The sequence below is a fragment of the Bipolaris oryzae genome (assembly GCF_000523455.1).
Source record: "Bipolaris oryzae ATCC 44560 unplaced genomic scaffold scaffold_10, whole genome shotgun sequence".
Taxonomy (NCBI): domain Eukaryota; kingdom Fungi; phylum Ascomycota; class Dothideomycetes; order Pleosporales; family Pleosporaceae; genus Bipolaris; species Bipolaris oryzae.
In genome coordinates, this window is record NW_006911286.1 from 1 (window position 1) to 12,810 (window position 12,810).

Sequence of the window (12,810 nt, forward strand, 5' to 3'; positions counted from 1 at the left end):
AGGCGTCCTGCCATCCCTTGGATGGTTGCTCTTGGCGGGATGGCACATCACGTGACCTAGCCCCGCGATGATCATTACCTTCTGACGTGGACGTCCATAGGCCTTCAGCCATCTCGTCACTTGTCAAGGAGAGAATCCTTCTTGTTACTTGTAACAATAATATTTAGTTTTTATTTATAGGCTAGAGAGATAGATTTTAGCTATATATAGTAAGTAACGTATCTACTATNTATTATATATTAATAATATAAAATAGAAAACTTTTCTAGTCTTAAGCTAGACTTTATTATATAAGAGACTACTCTTTAATAGATAATATCTTTTAGTTAATAAAGACTCTATCTAACTATAGCTTAGTATCTTAAATTTAAATTTATAGTATTTATTATAGTATATTATATAGTTTTATAAGAGTATAGAAAGACTATTTTTGATTATTACAATAATACGTAATAGTAAGACTTATGTTACTTTTATAAGAGGTCTATATGGAGTGTTATTATTACAGTATTATAGTAATTATATAGTGAGTCGCGTTAGATTTAGTGGGGTGCCTAGCTTACTAATCTTTCTAGCTTACTAATCCTGCACGTTATATCCCATCTATTATATAATCTTTACTTTCTTAAGCTATAAAATATGTTTAATTAGTTGAAATAATCTAATATTCGAATATAATATTTTCTTCTACTTTCTAAATAAGCTTATTTTTATAATAATAGTAAGAAGGCTTCTACTATATAAAACTTTTGTACAAAATATGATTTTAACTTAACTACAAAGGTAAGATCTATTCTCTATTATACCTCGTAGTTATGTTTAACTAACTCTTTTAATAGATATTTTGTTATTTAACTGAAACCTATCTGAATGTAGCTAATTTCTACGATAATTGATTTAACGGTGAACCGCGGATAACTACTATTGTTTAGAAGGGTGCGGGCGGACGCTTGCTGTTGTGTTCGTCATCTTAGTAACGCTATAAGCCTAACACAGCCGCACCAAGCCTTAGTCACAGACATCATCTAATCGGACCTCGCCCAGTTATCCGTTAGTGACATCGTAGAAGGTTATATAATATTCTCTAGATTCTACCTAGATTACAATTTAAACGATATTAAATCTACTCTAGATGATCTATCAAACTACATAGCTACCTTCCTCTTTTAAGGCATGAGATACATATACATATATATAATTTTCTTTACGTTTAAATCACAACTTACGACTATATATGTTGAACATAAAATTCGTATTTTGAATCTTAACTCTATATTTCAAGAAAGGTTAGATGGACCTAACTAGGTAGTTGATAACTAGGCAGTGAGAACACTTTCGTCAATGCCTTCGCGGCGCTTAATCATGAAATGTGCCATTGGGTCTGCAATTAAAGCCCAACCCATCTTCATTGCAGTGGGTGTGGTCCCTTCTGCCAGCTTGAAATCATACTTGAGCAGGATATGAGAGAGCGCAATCTTGACTTCAATGGCTGCAAAGAACCGCCCAGGACAAGAATGTTTCCCGAACCCAAAGGCTAAATGTTCAGGACTTGTCGAGACAAAGTGACGCAATATCTCTCTCTCTGGGTCACCTGCCATCTTCGCAAAGCGGTATCCGTCAAACACATCGGGATCCGGGTAGGCCTTCGGGTCGAAATGCGAGCGTAAAGGAAAGCCAACCTGTACTCCCCGGGGTAGAAAGACGCCGTTGGAAAGAGTAACATCCTCCATTACTAAACGTCGCATCAAGACTAAAATTGAAAATTAGTGTCACATCAAACAGGAGTGGAGAGGTACTAACGCGAAGCTCCAGGCTTTAATCGCTGACTTTCTTTCATGAAACTGTCCATGAGTTTGAGTTTGTATAGCCCAGCTTTAGTCATGCCGCTCTCCTTCAGAACAGTAACCAACTCATGTCTCAGAGGGTCTATATACTCTGGGTGCGCACACAGGTCGTAAAGCGTCTGGCAAAGTTGGTCGGTTGTCGTATGAATCGCTGCCAGTGAAAATCCGAGCTGCAGTAATGCCGGATGGTACGGCCTATCGCCGGCCAATTCGTGAGCCCATTGAACGGCATCTGTATACTTTACCTTCTTTGAGGAGTCGTCTGAAGATCGAGACTCGGCAGTCCTCTTATCGACGACAGGCTGGATGAGGCGTATCGCCTCTTCGATCTGCTGGCGTACTTTTCGAACTTCTGGAACGAAGCGCCACACGAGAGGGCGGAGAAAGCTATGCCATTTCTTCAGCGCCTCAACGCCGAAAAACAGGTTGGTGGTGTAGTCGACTGTGATTCGTAGCCAGGCAGGGTTCCGACAGAGCTCTGGCCCAAGGAAGACGCGCGAGGATAACTGTGCTACAATCTCAAGGATAGTTCCTTTCATATTGATCGAGTGCCATTCTTCACTCGGTCAGACTAGAAGCATGATTGTCAATCTTGAGGCACATGCATACGTACCTGTGTCATCCGTCCAATGGTCGCGGAACGCGAGTGTTGCCTCGGTTGAAACATCTTTGGTAACAAGGCCTTGCCAGATACGTACCAGTCAGTCTTGGGCCCATTCACACGCAATAAGTGTGTCTTACCAAGAGACGGGTTAAGCTTTTTCGTCAAGACCTCTTTTGCCATATCGTTCAGACCATTGTGCGGACTAAAGTTGGTGAAGGCAGGGATATGCCCTAGAAAGTCCTAAACACCCTAATCGTCACCTCCCTGCATCGCTTCTGTGTCCGTTGGACAACAACTTACATCTGCCAGAAGTTGAGTGAAGTTGAAACGGTTATCATTCCGAATCTCGCTTACACATTCAGGTGCCAACACCACCACCTGCGAGTTGTCGGTCTGTACCCGAAATGCCTTGGAGGACTATAGAAGGTCATAACTCAGCTTAGCTCGTCCTACCCTTTTCAATTGACACCTTGGTAGATTAGGGTAACTCACCTTTGCGTATCCATCATCTAACAGGCTTTGGGCGTTGAAGAAAAAGTTTTCTTTAGATCTTTTGTCAGACTCGAATAGGCCGTGCCCATTGACCAACGGAAGTGCCTGCAGGCGGTACTTTGCCAAGCATATTTTCCCAATCCTTCGAACCAAGGCAAGGGCGGCAATAGTAAGGATAAAATTGATGGCAAGCCGGGTGCCAGAGTGCCGGGACGCTTCGTTGAAAGAAATGCCCAACATTGTGCAACGATGAATATTAATTTGTTCAAGCCTGGTGACTCGGCATTCCGTATCAGAGATGTCTTATGTTGCCTTGCTACACCCCAGGAGACACTTTCGCGAAGCTTGCAGATAATAGCCAAGTGGTGATTTCAGAAAGCTTCCGAGATTAATACTAGAGACTCGCCAAGGTGATAGGATTGGCACCTTTGCGTACTATGGGGACGAGCCATTGTTGCTGGTTTCACGCGGGAGACAAGTGTCTTCGCCTTGGCAGACTCGACATACGTTTCCAGTGAATTGGCAAACTAGCCGATTCGAAGCAACAATAGCCGCCGTCGTTCTCAAACCATTTCTCCTGCCCATGGCGGGGTAACTCGAAACGCCCTACCCATCAAACAAAAATGTGTTAGTAATCGACCCAATGGGGCCATTTGTCATCAACGCGAGGGCGGATTTGTTATCAACGCAAGGGGGCGACCAGATAGGACTAGTGCAATCCTTCGTCTACACACACAACAGGCATAGTATAACACGCGTGCAGGGTATCTGCCATCCATCCGGTGCTCCATTTACTCGTCCGTCGCCTTTACAACCTCGCGCGCGCGCATAATCTAGAGGTGGGTAGATCCCCGCCTCCCCGCCTCGCTTGAGGGCAGGAGGTATTTAAGTCTATTTTTTTGTCTACTCTGATAGACCTCAACTAGTGGCAAGAGCAATCCTCTACACATTTTCATTTGCCATTCTCTCGTATCTAGAGTCACTCCATAATCAGTTACCATGTCCAAAATCGCTCTTATCACCGGCAGCACCCGCACCCCCCGTGTGGGAACCGACGTTGCAGGATGGGTTCATGAGGTGATCAAGTCACGCCCGGAAGACAAGATAGAGGTCGAACCTCTGTCCATCGCCGACTTCAACCTCCCAATCTTTGATGAGCCCGTCATGCCCGCCATGGTCCCAGCCATGAAGCAGTTCACCAAGGATCACTCCAAGAAATGGAGCGAGGCCATCGCATCCTTCCAGGGCTACATCTTCGTCATCCCCGAGTACAACGGTAGCATGTCGGGGGCCACCAAGAACGCCATCGACTACCTGTACAACGAGTGGCCCGGGAAGCCTGTGGCCGTCATCAGCTACGGCTCGCATGGCGGGGAGCGCGCCAACAAGCACCTCAGCGAGAGCCTGGAGCTCGTCATGAAGATGAAGGTCGCCCCGACCAAGGTCCAGCTCGCATTCGCCCCAGGCACCGACGTCTTCGCCGCCATCAACGACGGCGTCTTGGGCGAGGACACTAAGAAGGCGTGGACTGAGGCAGGAGCCAAGGATCAGATCCTCAAGGCCTTCGGGGAAGTCAAGGAGATTCTAGAGCAGTAGGAAGAGCAGAGAGCAGTAGGGATGGGGAACAGCAGTGTAAAAGCAACAAAAAACCAACCTAGGTATCTCAGATTCACCCTCACTAACGGAAATCAAGTTCCGTACATGTAGTGAATACAGCTTAATTCTTTCACAACGGAAAGTGAACCCAAGCAAAATATTAGTCCATTGATATATACAATTGAACATGATGCAGTCACTTGATCCGTATACTTCAGCCTGACGACTATCTTTCTTTCAATATCATCGTCCCGCTGCTCAGTCGCTGTTTCTATCGTCGGCCTTCACGATACCTTAACGATGGGTCCTGAACAGACAGATAAATGCAGCCACCTCACCAATTTCTTGGAACTTCTTTGATAGAGACAATTGCAGCCATTCGCTTCAAGCGAGTGGAAGATTATCAATCAGCTATAGAATGGAAGGCGATGACGCCCTTCTAAGGAAAAAGACCAGTGATAAAATCGGACGGACAGAAGCCGACAGGCGCAGTCGACAGCAGCCATCTTGTCTGGGTTTTCTGTGGCTGATATGACACCTTTGACTGAATGCATTATGACAATTACCACACCACCTTTACGTATCTACGTCCGCTTGCTCGTGATTAGGCCTGACGCCCCGGGGGTGAGGGGGGTTGCACAGCATATCGACCCCGCAAGCGGCCGCGGAGAAAGAATGTCGTGGATTGCTTCCATATTTGATCAAGTACATGACATTCTACCATGCTTTCATACTGTCTGTGTCGGCATCGATGCAGGCCTCCAACCTATCATCGTTGAACTCTCTAATGACGCGCAGTCTTTCGAGCCAACACTACCTCTCTCCATGCCCATCCCAAGACTAATGCAGTGCCAGGTCCGAATGTCACAAGCATACCACCGAGCGCCACAGTAACCTTGAGCCAACCTGCCTTAAGTCTTCCAGTGCTTTTCAGGTCCCACAAATGGAGAAGGGCCCAGAACAGCCCGCCCCCTAGCACAAGTACATGATATCGTTGAATGAGCTTCTCTGGCCATGTCTCTTCTAGAATCAAGGTTCCTTGCCGCAGCCGAGCTACGATAGACAACATCTTGCTCAGGCCCCACGGTGACAGCGACGAGGAGTAAACATGCGTCAAGCCACTGACGATGCCACTAATGGTATAAGATGCGAGTAGGTGCTTCATATCAGCACGAGGGCTTTTAACCCGGTCGGCGAAGGTACTGTTGGGGAGAAACGAGGCAAGCAGAGGGTGCAGGATAGCCGTGCAGGCAGGTAGTAAATACCAGTTGGCATACACAGAATGGTTCTGTTGGGTACCCATGCCAAAGGCTACGAGGAGAAAGTAGCCCACTACGGTCGCCGCCACAGCGGATCTGGCGTAATGTGTGGGCACGAGGCGGTTGTCCGCGGCAGCGTACCGACTTGGCGGGGATAAGATGTATTGGAGGAAGAAGTACATCGGCAAGGCATATCCTGTGCTTCCCCAGTACCCTGTGAGTCCAAACAGTGGCCAGAGAGCGGCAATCCCCATGCTGTTGCCTCGCCGGGCACTCTCTACCAGGGCGATGACTTGGAGTGGGAAGAAGTCGCCAAGATATGACAGCATAGCTGGTTGCACTGCCTTGGCGTCTTGATTCGCACGTATGATAGATGTTGTAGGCTCCAAAGTATGGAGAGCGGCAAAACAGAAAGCCAGGAGTGGGACGGCACCAAGGACACGCCATGCAACATGGGGCCCTCGTCGGTCAAACTCTACTGCCTGGAAGATGGTGTCCTGCTTCAGCGACAGCTCCGGCGGCGGAAGGAAATCTAACATGTGTGCTCCTGCGACTGACTGGCAATGAACATCTACGAGCATGTCGCCTGCCCGTGGTACAACATACAACGCCATTGGTTTGTGCCAGAACTTGTCGAATGCTTCAAGACGGGTGGCAAAACCGGCCATTGCGCACACCTCCTTGGTGCGAATTTGCCGGCTCTGCTCGTAGTCACTCAGCGTGTCACAGATCTGCCCGAACGATGGTCTTTGTGTTGTGCTCATCATTGCACGCAGCTTATTTGTTAGAGCAGCAGCGCTCTCGATAGCCCAATTGCCACCTTGGCCACTATATTGCCTCTCATGTCAATGATTGTCTTCGGTAGTTGAACAGGGGGAGATTCAGGATGTCCTACATGTTTGGTGTCATCTTGTGTATGGAGTCGCCTAGGCAGACAAAGCGTCCATATGTCCAATGGTTATATTGCGCCTCCTCCAATGCCGCCAAAGTGGCTGCTATCTTTCGATGCCAGAGAGCTCCAAAATTTACATCCTGGGAGACATGGCGATTCATGAACGGCTTCACGAACTCGTCCTGATCAGATTCCGTGTATCTTGGCAGATCCGGCAGTCTATGTGTTCTACTTAGCTTCTCAAATACAAACCAGAAGCAGCACTCGTGTTTTCCGACAACCACCAGAAAGGACCAGTCCTTGTTGAAAGTACGGTAAATGCTCGTTTCCCGCAAGCCTGGTACAGGGGAAGACATGCCGTAAAGACACCTGTAATCGGCGAACATCGCTACAGACTTGTTATCGGCTGATATCTCCATCTGATTGCGTATGGGGAACCAGTAGCTTACCCTTTTCATCATCCTTTAGGTGTTTGAGGGCATCGTCGCTTTTGGCGTGGCGCCACATCTCACGGCGGATTCGACTATGCACACCATCGGCTCCCGCCACTATATCTCCAGTGAATATGGAGCCATCTGCACAATTTACTTCAACACCATCCGGTAGGGTGCGAACAGACACGACCTTTTTGCCAGTGAGAATCTTGCTCTGGTCCGGGGAGAGTTGATGGAGCTTCTGGAGGACCTGCCGCCGCTCGAGAAACGTCACAGGATAACCCGTACTACGATATATCTCAGCTCAAAAATGCTTATGTAGTGTTTGCACAGATCATATGACGTACCGTGCCTCGATCAACTGCAGGGAATCATCACGCCGTACCAGATCTCCCTGCCCGGTGAGCATGTCGTACCATTTCAATGGCTCCGTACACTCGAGGATGCTTTCGAAGACGCCCAATTGATCGAGGATGCGGGAGCCGTTGGAAAAAAGGCCGATGGAAGCACCAATTTGTGGGTCGATATGGTCGCGACCTTCAAGGACGATGTAATCGATCCCGGCCTTGTGCAAGCTATGGGCAAGAACTAGGCCTGCCACAGACCCCCCCACTATGACTACCTTGAAGTCATGACTCTTCTCGAAGTCTCCCATGATTTGTCGCTTGGCGTATTGAATTGGCAGATAGGAAAATGGGAAACACTTTGACCCATTTCTTTACGAGGATAGTATACCTCATAAAACCCACGACTATATATCATGGGCCCGTTCAAGAGTAAAATTTTTAGAAAAAGCGATTGGGTAATCTGACTGACATTTGCAGAATCTAAGGTATCATCATCGCATGCTCAGGTGATAGTCGTTGATAGTCTATTCCACTTTTGCTGATGAGGAGTGTCTGGGGCAGTTCTAGGCGAGTTAGGTCCACTCGTTAACTCGACACGACACTGGTCGCATATTGGCAATCTATTCACAACGTCAATGTTTGAACTTAACGCATAGAAGAAACGGAAGAATTTCATGCATATATCTTATCATTGTTTGGCCATATATGCGACTCACTTCAGAGGTCATCATCACGTACTTTGGAAGGTACCAATCTAAAATCTCTTAGTACTGCGTCAATAGTCATGTCGACCACGAAGCCAATTTGCCGAGTCCCGCTCCATGTAGTGATTGTCGGGTACGAAGAGACTTTCTACTTGTTTTCTGACTCTCTACTATAATGGACTGACTAACAAAACTCCCATACAGAGCAGGTAAGCGGATTTGACTTTTGGTCAGCCAAGTAACGAGGTCAAGATCTAAATATTTGGACCAAAGGCATCGGAGGCCTGTCAGCGGCCGTCGCGCTTGGGAACCGCGGACATTCCGTGCTAGTGCTTGAGTCGACGTTTGAGGTAGGCGATTGCTATTTTACTGGACTACTCATTCTAGCTGCTTCGTGCGCTAATCAACGTCCAGCTATCTCACGTTGGTGCAGGAGTGGCATTGCCACCAACCACGCGGCAATGGTATGAATGTAGGTAGATTGCCCCGTGCTGCTAAAGCAAAGCCTGCTTCAAAGACTGATGAAGCTGTAAAATAGCTGAAGGAGTGCTCCAAGCGAATGACACCGCATGTGTCCCCTTAGACGGCATCGAGATCACCAAGTGGGATACTGGGGAGTTGATCACTCAGACCGCGGCAAACCCAGTAGGGAAGCAGAACGCTGTGCACCACGGGGATATGCAACTGGCGCTTCTTGCGCGCGCTCAAGAGCTGGAAAATGTTGAGATTCGACTAGGAGCGAGGGTGGTGGATGTTGATATTGAAACCACTATCGCTGTGCTCTCTGATGGACAACGCGTGGCGGGTGACTTGATCATCGCAGCGGACGGCGTGAAATCCACTTTGAAGGCCAGGGTTTGCCCACCTGAAGCCGTTGTACCATTGCCCACAGGTGAGGCTGCGTATAGATTTACCCTCTCGCGTGACTTGCTGGAATCCGACCCAAGGTTGCAGGAGCTCGTACAACGGCCCTGGGCCACCAGGTGGGACGGGCCTTCCCGCCATGTGGTCGCATATCCAGTGCATAACCACCGACTGCTCAATGTCGTTCTCATCCATCCAGACAATGGCGACGCAGAAGAATCGTGGACATCGGTGACGGACAAGCAAAATGTGCTGGCGGATTACCAGGGATGGGATCCAACGCTTCTCAAACTGGTGGCACTTGCTCCGCCTGAAGTACCCAACTTTCGGATGTTCATATATCCTCCGGCGCCTATTTGGGTCAAAGGATCGACCGTTCTTCTTGGGGATGCGTGCCACGCAATGCTGTCAGTCTCGCCCCTTATCACTACCTGTACCGGTTCTTGACCGTAACTAACATGTACCCTGATTAGTCCGTATCTCGGCCAGGGAGTTGCCCAGGCGGTCGAGGATGCGACTGCTATTGCCACAGTACTCTCGTTGATTGAGAATCGACAGCAGCTGCCTTTAGCATTACGGGCATACGAATCATCTCGCAAGGAGAGGGTGGATCATATCCAAGCGGCTACGTACCGTGCAAGGGAGCAACTACACCTCCGGGATGGCGACGCACAGGCGGCCAGAGACTCGGAAAGAAGAGCTGCTTCAAATACGGGTCAAAATAGCGATGTCGTCAAGATGCAACACTCTTACTGGACCTGGGATGCTGCTGGGATGGCCGAAAAGACACTGGCCGCTTTGATTGTTGCCTAGTAGAGTAGTATCTGCAATATCGTCAATCTCATCTGTGATGTACCCTCTAGGTAAGCTTGCTGGTTGAGGTTATTTGTTCTTTTTTTCATCGCATATCAACGACATGAGGCAATAGAGATGGCATCAACAATCTACTTCCATCCTTCAAAGGTGATTCAAAGTGATAACAACACCGTGCCTCGTGCCTAATTTTCTCACAGCGTCCCGTCTCCAAACCTGTTTGCATATTCAGCCAAAGCTCGAATCGGCCAGTAAAGCTTGTAATTAGAATAAGATATAACCCTGTCGAGCATGTTAGTTGTCCGATCTTGGCAAAATGAACAGAGGTAAGAAGCAAATACTCACCCATCCCCGACACCGCCCTCGAGTGCCTCTTGATGCCATTGCCCTTTGGACTGCTGTCGAGACATGATCAGTCTCAGTCCACGTTTTACAGGCTCAACGTCAGGGTATCCGGCGAGCATCAGCGCCATGCAGACCCAGGCCGTCTGCACCACCTGGGACTCTTGATGCTGAACGTACTCTTCGCGCTGCAAGCTCAGATAGGACTCTCCCCAGCCCCCATCAGCCTTTTGCTTGCCCACGAGAAAGTCGCATCCGCGACGCGAAGCCTCACTGGTCGTGTAAATCTCTCCCGCGAGGGCCAGGGTTTCGAGCGCAAACATTCCGGCATAGGTGAAAGAGACGCCCCAGGCACCATGCCAGCCACCGTCGGGCTTTTGGGATTTCTTGATAAAGGACAGTCCCTGCACTGTCGTGCTCTCAATTTCAGCGGCGCGGTAATCAGGGTACAGCTTGCTAAAGGCCAAAAGGGCGGATACTGCGGCCGTGGTGCACTCGACAAAGTCGTATGTAACCATGGTCTTGCCCACAAACTCCCCCATCTCCAGCCATGCGAGTTTGGGCGAACCTGTTCGCTTCTCGTAAACTCCGAAGCCGCCCGTGTCGTTCTGCAAGTTGAGCAGACAGTCGACCGCGTCGCGTAGCCTTTGCTCAGATACCGGCTGGGCCAGATCCAAATAGCTCATCTCTTGAAGCTGCATGATGGATCGGAGGCCCTCGCCAGTGCACTCGCTAATCATGTAGCCCTGGTACCTGGTGCTGAACGGCCATCCGCCTTTGCGGGGCCATCGGTAGCACTTCTCCTGGTCCGGTACATCTTCCAACAACTGATGGTCCTTCAGGAAGACATGGGCCCTGATGAGCGTCGAGTGGAACTTGGGATCAGTGCCCGCACCCGCCGCACTGAGGGCCTGCACCGCTAGTGACGTGTCCCAGACCTGGATACCGTCCGAGAGGTTGCAGGCCATGCCGTCGTTGGTCATCCAGAAGTACTGCGTCATGGTTTGCCGATGGGCGCGGACAGAGCTCCCGTGAGGCCCCTCCTCGATGTAGCTGGCGACGAGGTTCCCGGCCTTGCTGATGGGAGAGAGCCCAATGTACTCGGTGTTTTTGTCTTCGGCCACGATGAGGTCCCAGACCTTGCGCTCGCCGCTATATGCGGTGGTGGGCTTGCGCATGTACGGGAGGTAGACAGCAACGGTCAACCAGTTCATGAGGTTTACGACCCACCATTTTGGATAGTTGTTGTCCACGGCAGCGAGGGAACTACGGTGGGCTGCGAAATTGATGGTGTCGTAGGGCTGCGTGTAGAGCTCGGCTTTGAGCTGCTCGGTGACGGCATCCCCGCCATAACTCCACTGCTTGGACCACACATAGGACATGGAGGTGAAGTTAGTCCGCGTATGGAGATACCATTTGCTCGGTGCAGCGGGGTCCGAGTCGGACGAGAGCCTGACATGCCAACACTGATTAGCCTGGGGTTTGCATGACTGATGGAACCGCTACTTATGTATTCCATCTATACATCCATCCATAAGGAGTAGAGTATTGACCCGTGCAGGACAGAGCGTTACTTACCACATCTCGGGTAGGAAAGGATTGACGCATTCCCATTTCATGACACCGAGGACGCAGAGCCAGAATTTGCCGATACCCGGGACGTGTGTAGCTCCACCGAACGTGTGCAGCAGCTCCCGGGCCCTGACTAGGCGCGGGTCATTTCTACTCGCCCCCAGTAGCCGCAGGACGACGTAGTTGAGGGCGGTGGCAATGGCTGAGCTACTGTCTGCCTCGGCATGCCATCCCCAGCCTCCATCAGCCACGCGTTGGCTGGCAAAGAGGTACCGCCGGATCTCGACAGCATACCCAGCGGGAAGGGGAGTGCCCGTCACGTACCCAGCCAGGACTACACAGGGCAGAATGAAGTTGGGCCCAGTGCACTCGCTCGCCCACTGCCCCGAAGCCATCTGTAGTTGGCTGAGATACGACATGGCCCCTTGAGCGGCCTGCAACGGTGTTTGCGCCTTGGGTACGTCTGGCAAGTCCTGAAGGTTGTATCAGCCATCAGCAACAAACATCTAAATTTACTACGGCTTGGACCGTAAGTGGAGGAGAGATAGGATTTGGTTTCTACTAACAATGTTTAAACCAAGAAAATGCTTCTCAGCCGTCGTCTGTGGCCATTTTGCCGCCTCCTCGTCAGACTCGAGATAGCGCCATGATTGGCGGCCCTGGTCGTCAATCAACCGCCATTTTGAATAATCAGTCTTTTGGTCTTCGGTAGTGTCCAGAGACACTTTCCCGTTGGTGTCTAAAGGCACCTTCCCGTTCGTCGACGTTTCCCAAGATGCTTTGTGTTGTCCCATTTTGTTTCCCGTCCGAAACATAGCACTCCGCTTAGATAGAGCTGCTAACTTGCTAGTTATACTACGCAAAATTATATTGATACATAAGTAGCCTTGTCAACAGTCTCAACTATCGCAAATGATTACCAGTTACCTGATTGGATGATACATCTTGCGTTCGGGTCGACCTGCCCTGCAAAAGAGAACTACAACAGGTATCTTACATCTTGGCATTCCCAGATAGGTAAAAGTGCCCGTATAGTGTTCTAAGGCA

The 12,810-nt window shown here is 49.5% G+C and overlaps 5 protein-coding genes across 5 annotated transcripts; 2 read left to right on the forward strand and 3 right to left on the reverse strand.

Moving 5' to 3' along the window:
* Positions 1-1,316: 1,316 nt before the first annotated feature.
* Positions 1,317-3,180, reverse strand: COCMIDRAFT_83543 (uncharacterized protein; the record flags this gene model as incomplete). The annotated part of the gene is made up of 6 exons (XM_007685468.1): positions 1,317-1,750; positions 1,801-2,400; positions 2,458-2,526; positions 2,586-2,688; positions 2,749-2,865; positions 2,941-3,180. The coding sequence occupies 6 exons, from the start codon at positions 3,178-3,180 to the stop codon at positions 1,317-1,319; spliced, it is 1,563 nt and encodes a 520-aa protein (XP_007683658.1).
* A 759-nt stretch (positions 3,181-3,939) lies between these two features.
* Positions 3,940-4,536, forward strand: COCMIDRAFT_32787 (uncharacterized protein; the record flags this gene model as incomplete). Its single annotated transcript, XM_007685448.1, has 1 exon — positions 3,940-4,536. The coding sequence occupies one exon, from the start codon at positions 3,940-3,942 to the stop codon at positions 4,534-4,536; it is 597 nt and encodes a 198-aa protein (XP_007683638.1).
* Positions 4,537-6,307: 1,771 nt separating this feature from the next.
* Positions 6,308-7,776, reverse strand: COCMIDRAFT_77260 (uncharacterized protein; the record flags this gene model as incomplete). The annotated part of the gene is made up of 4 exons (XM_007685469.1): positions 6,308-6,623; positions 6,691-7,075; positions 7,137-7,408; positions 7,469-7,776. Coding segments are annotated over 4 exons (1,281 nt in total), but the record flags the coding sequence as incomplete, so codon positions are not given.
* Positions 7,777-8,252: 476 nt separating this feature from the next.
* Positions 8,253-9,849, forward strand: COCMIDRAFT_22551 (uncharacterized protein; the record flags this gene model as incomplete). Its single annotated transcript, XM_007685434.1, has 6 exons — positions 8,253-8,305; positions 8,377-8,381; positions 8,446-8,522; positions 8,560-8,644; positions 8,711-9,443; positions 9,510-9,849. The coding sequence occupies 6 exons, from the start codon at positions 8,253-8,255 to the stop codon at positions 9,847-9,849; spliced, it is 1,293 nt and encodes a 430-aa protein (XP_007683624.1).
* Positions 9,850-10,043: 194 nt separating this feature from the next.
* Positions 10,044-12,557, reverse strand: COCMIDRAFT_83464 (uncharacterized protein; the record flags this gene model as incomplete). Its single annotated transcript, XM_007685470.1, has 4 exons — positions 10,044-10,131; positions 10,195-11,643; positions 11,770-12,236; positions 12,330-12,557. 4 exons carry the CDS (start codon positions 12,555-12,557, stop codon positions 10,044-10,046), a joined length of 2,232 nt encoding a protein of 743 aa, XP_007683660.1.
* Between the last annotated feature and the right edge of the window lie 253 nt (positions 12,558-12,810).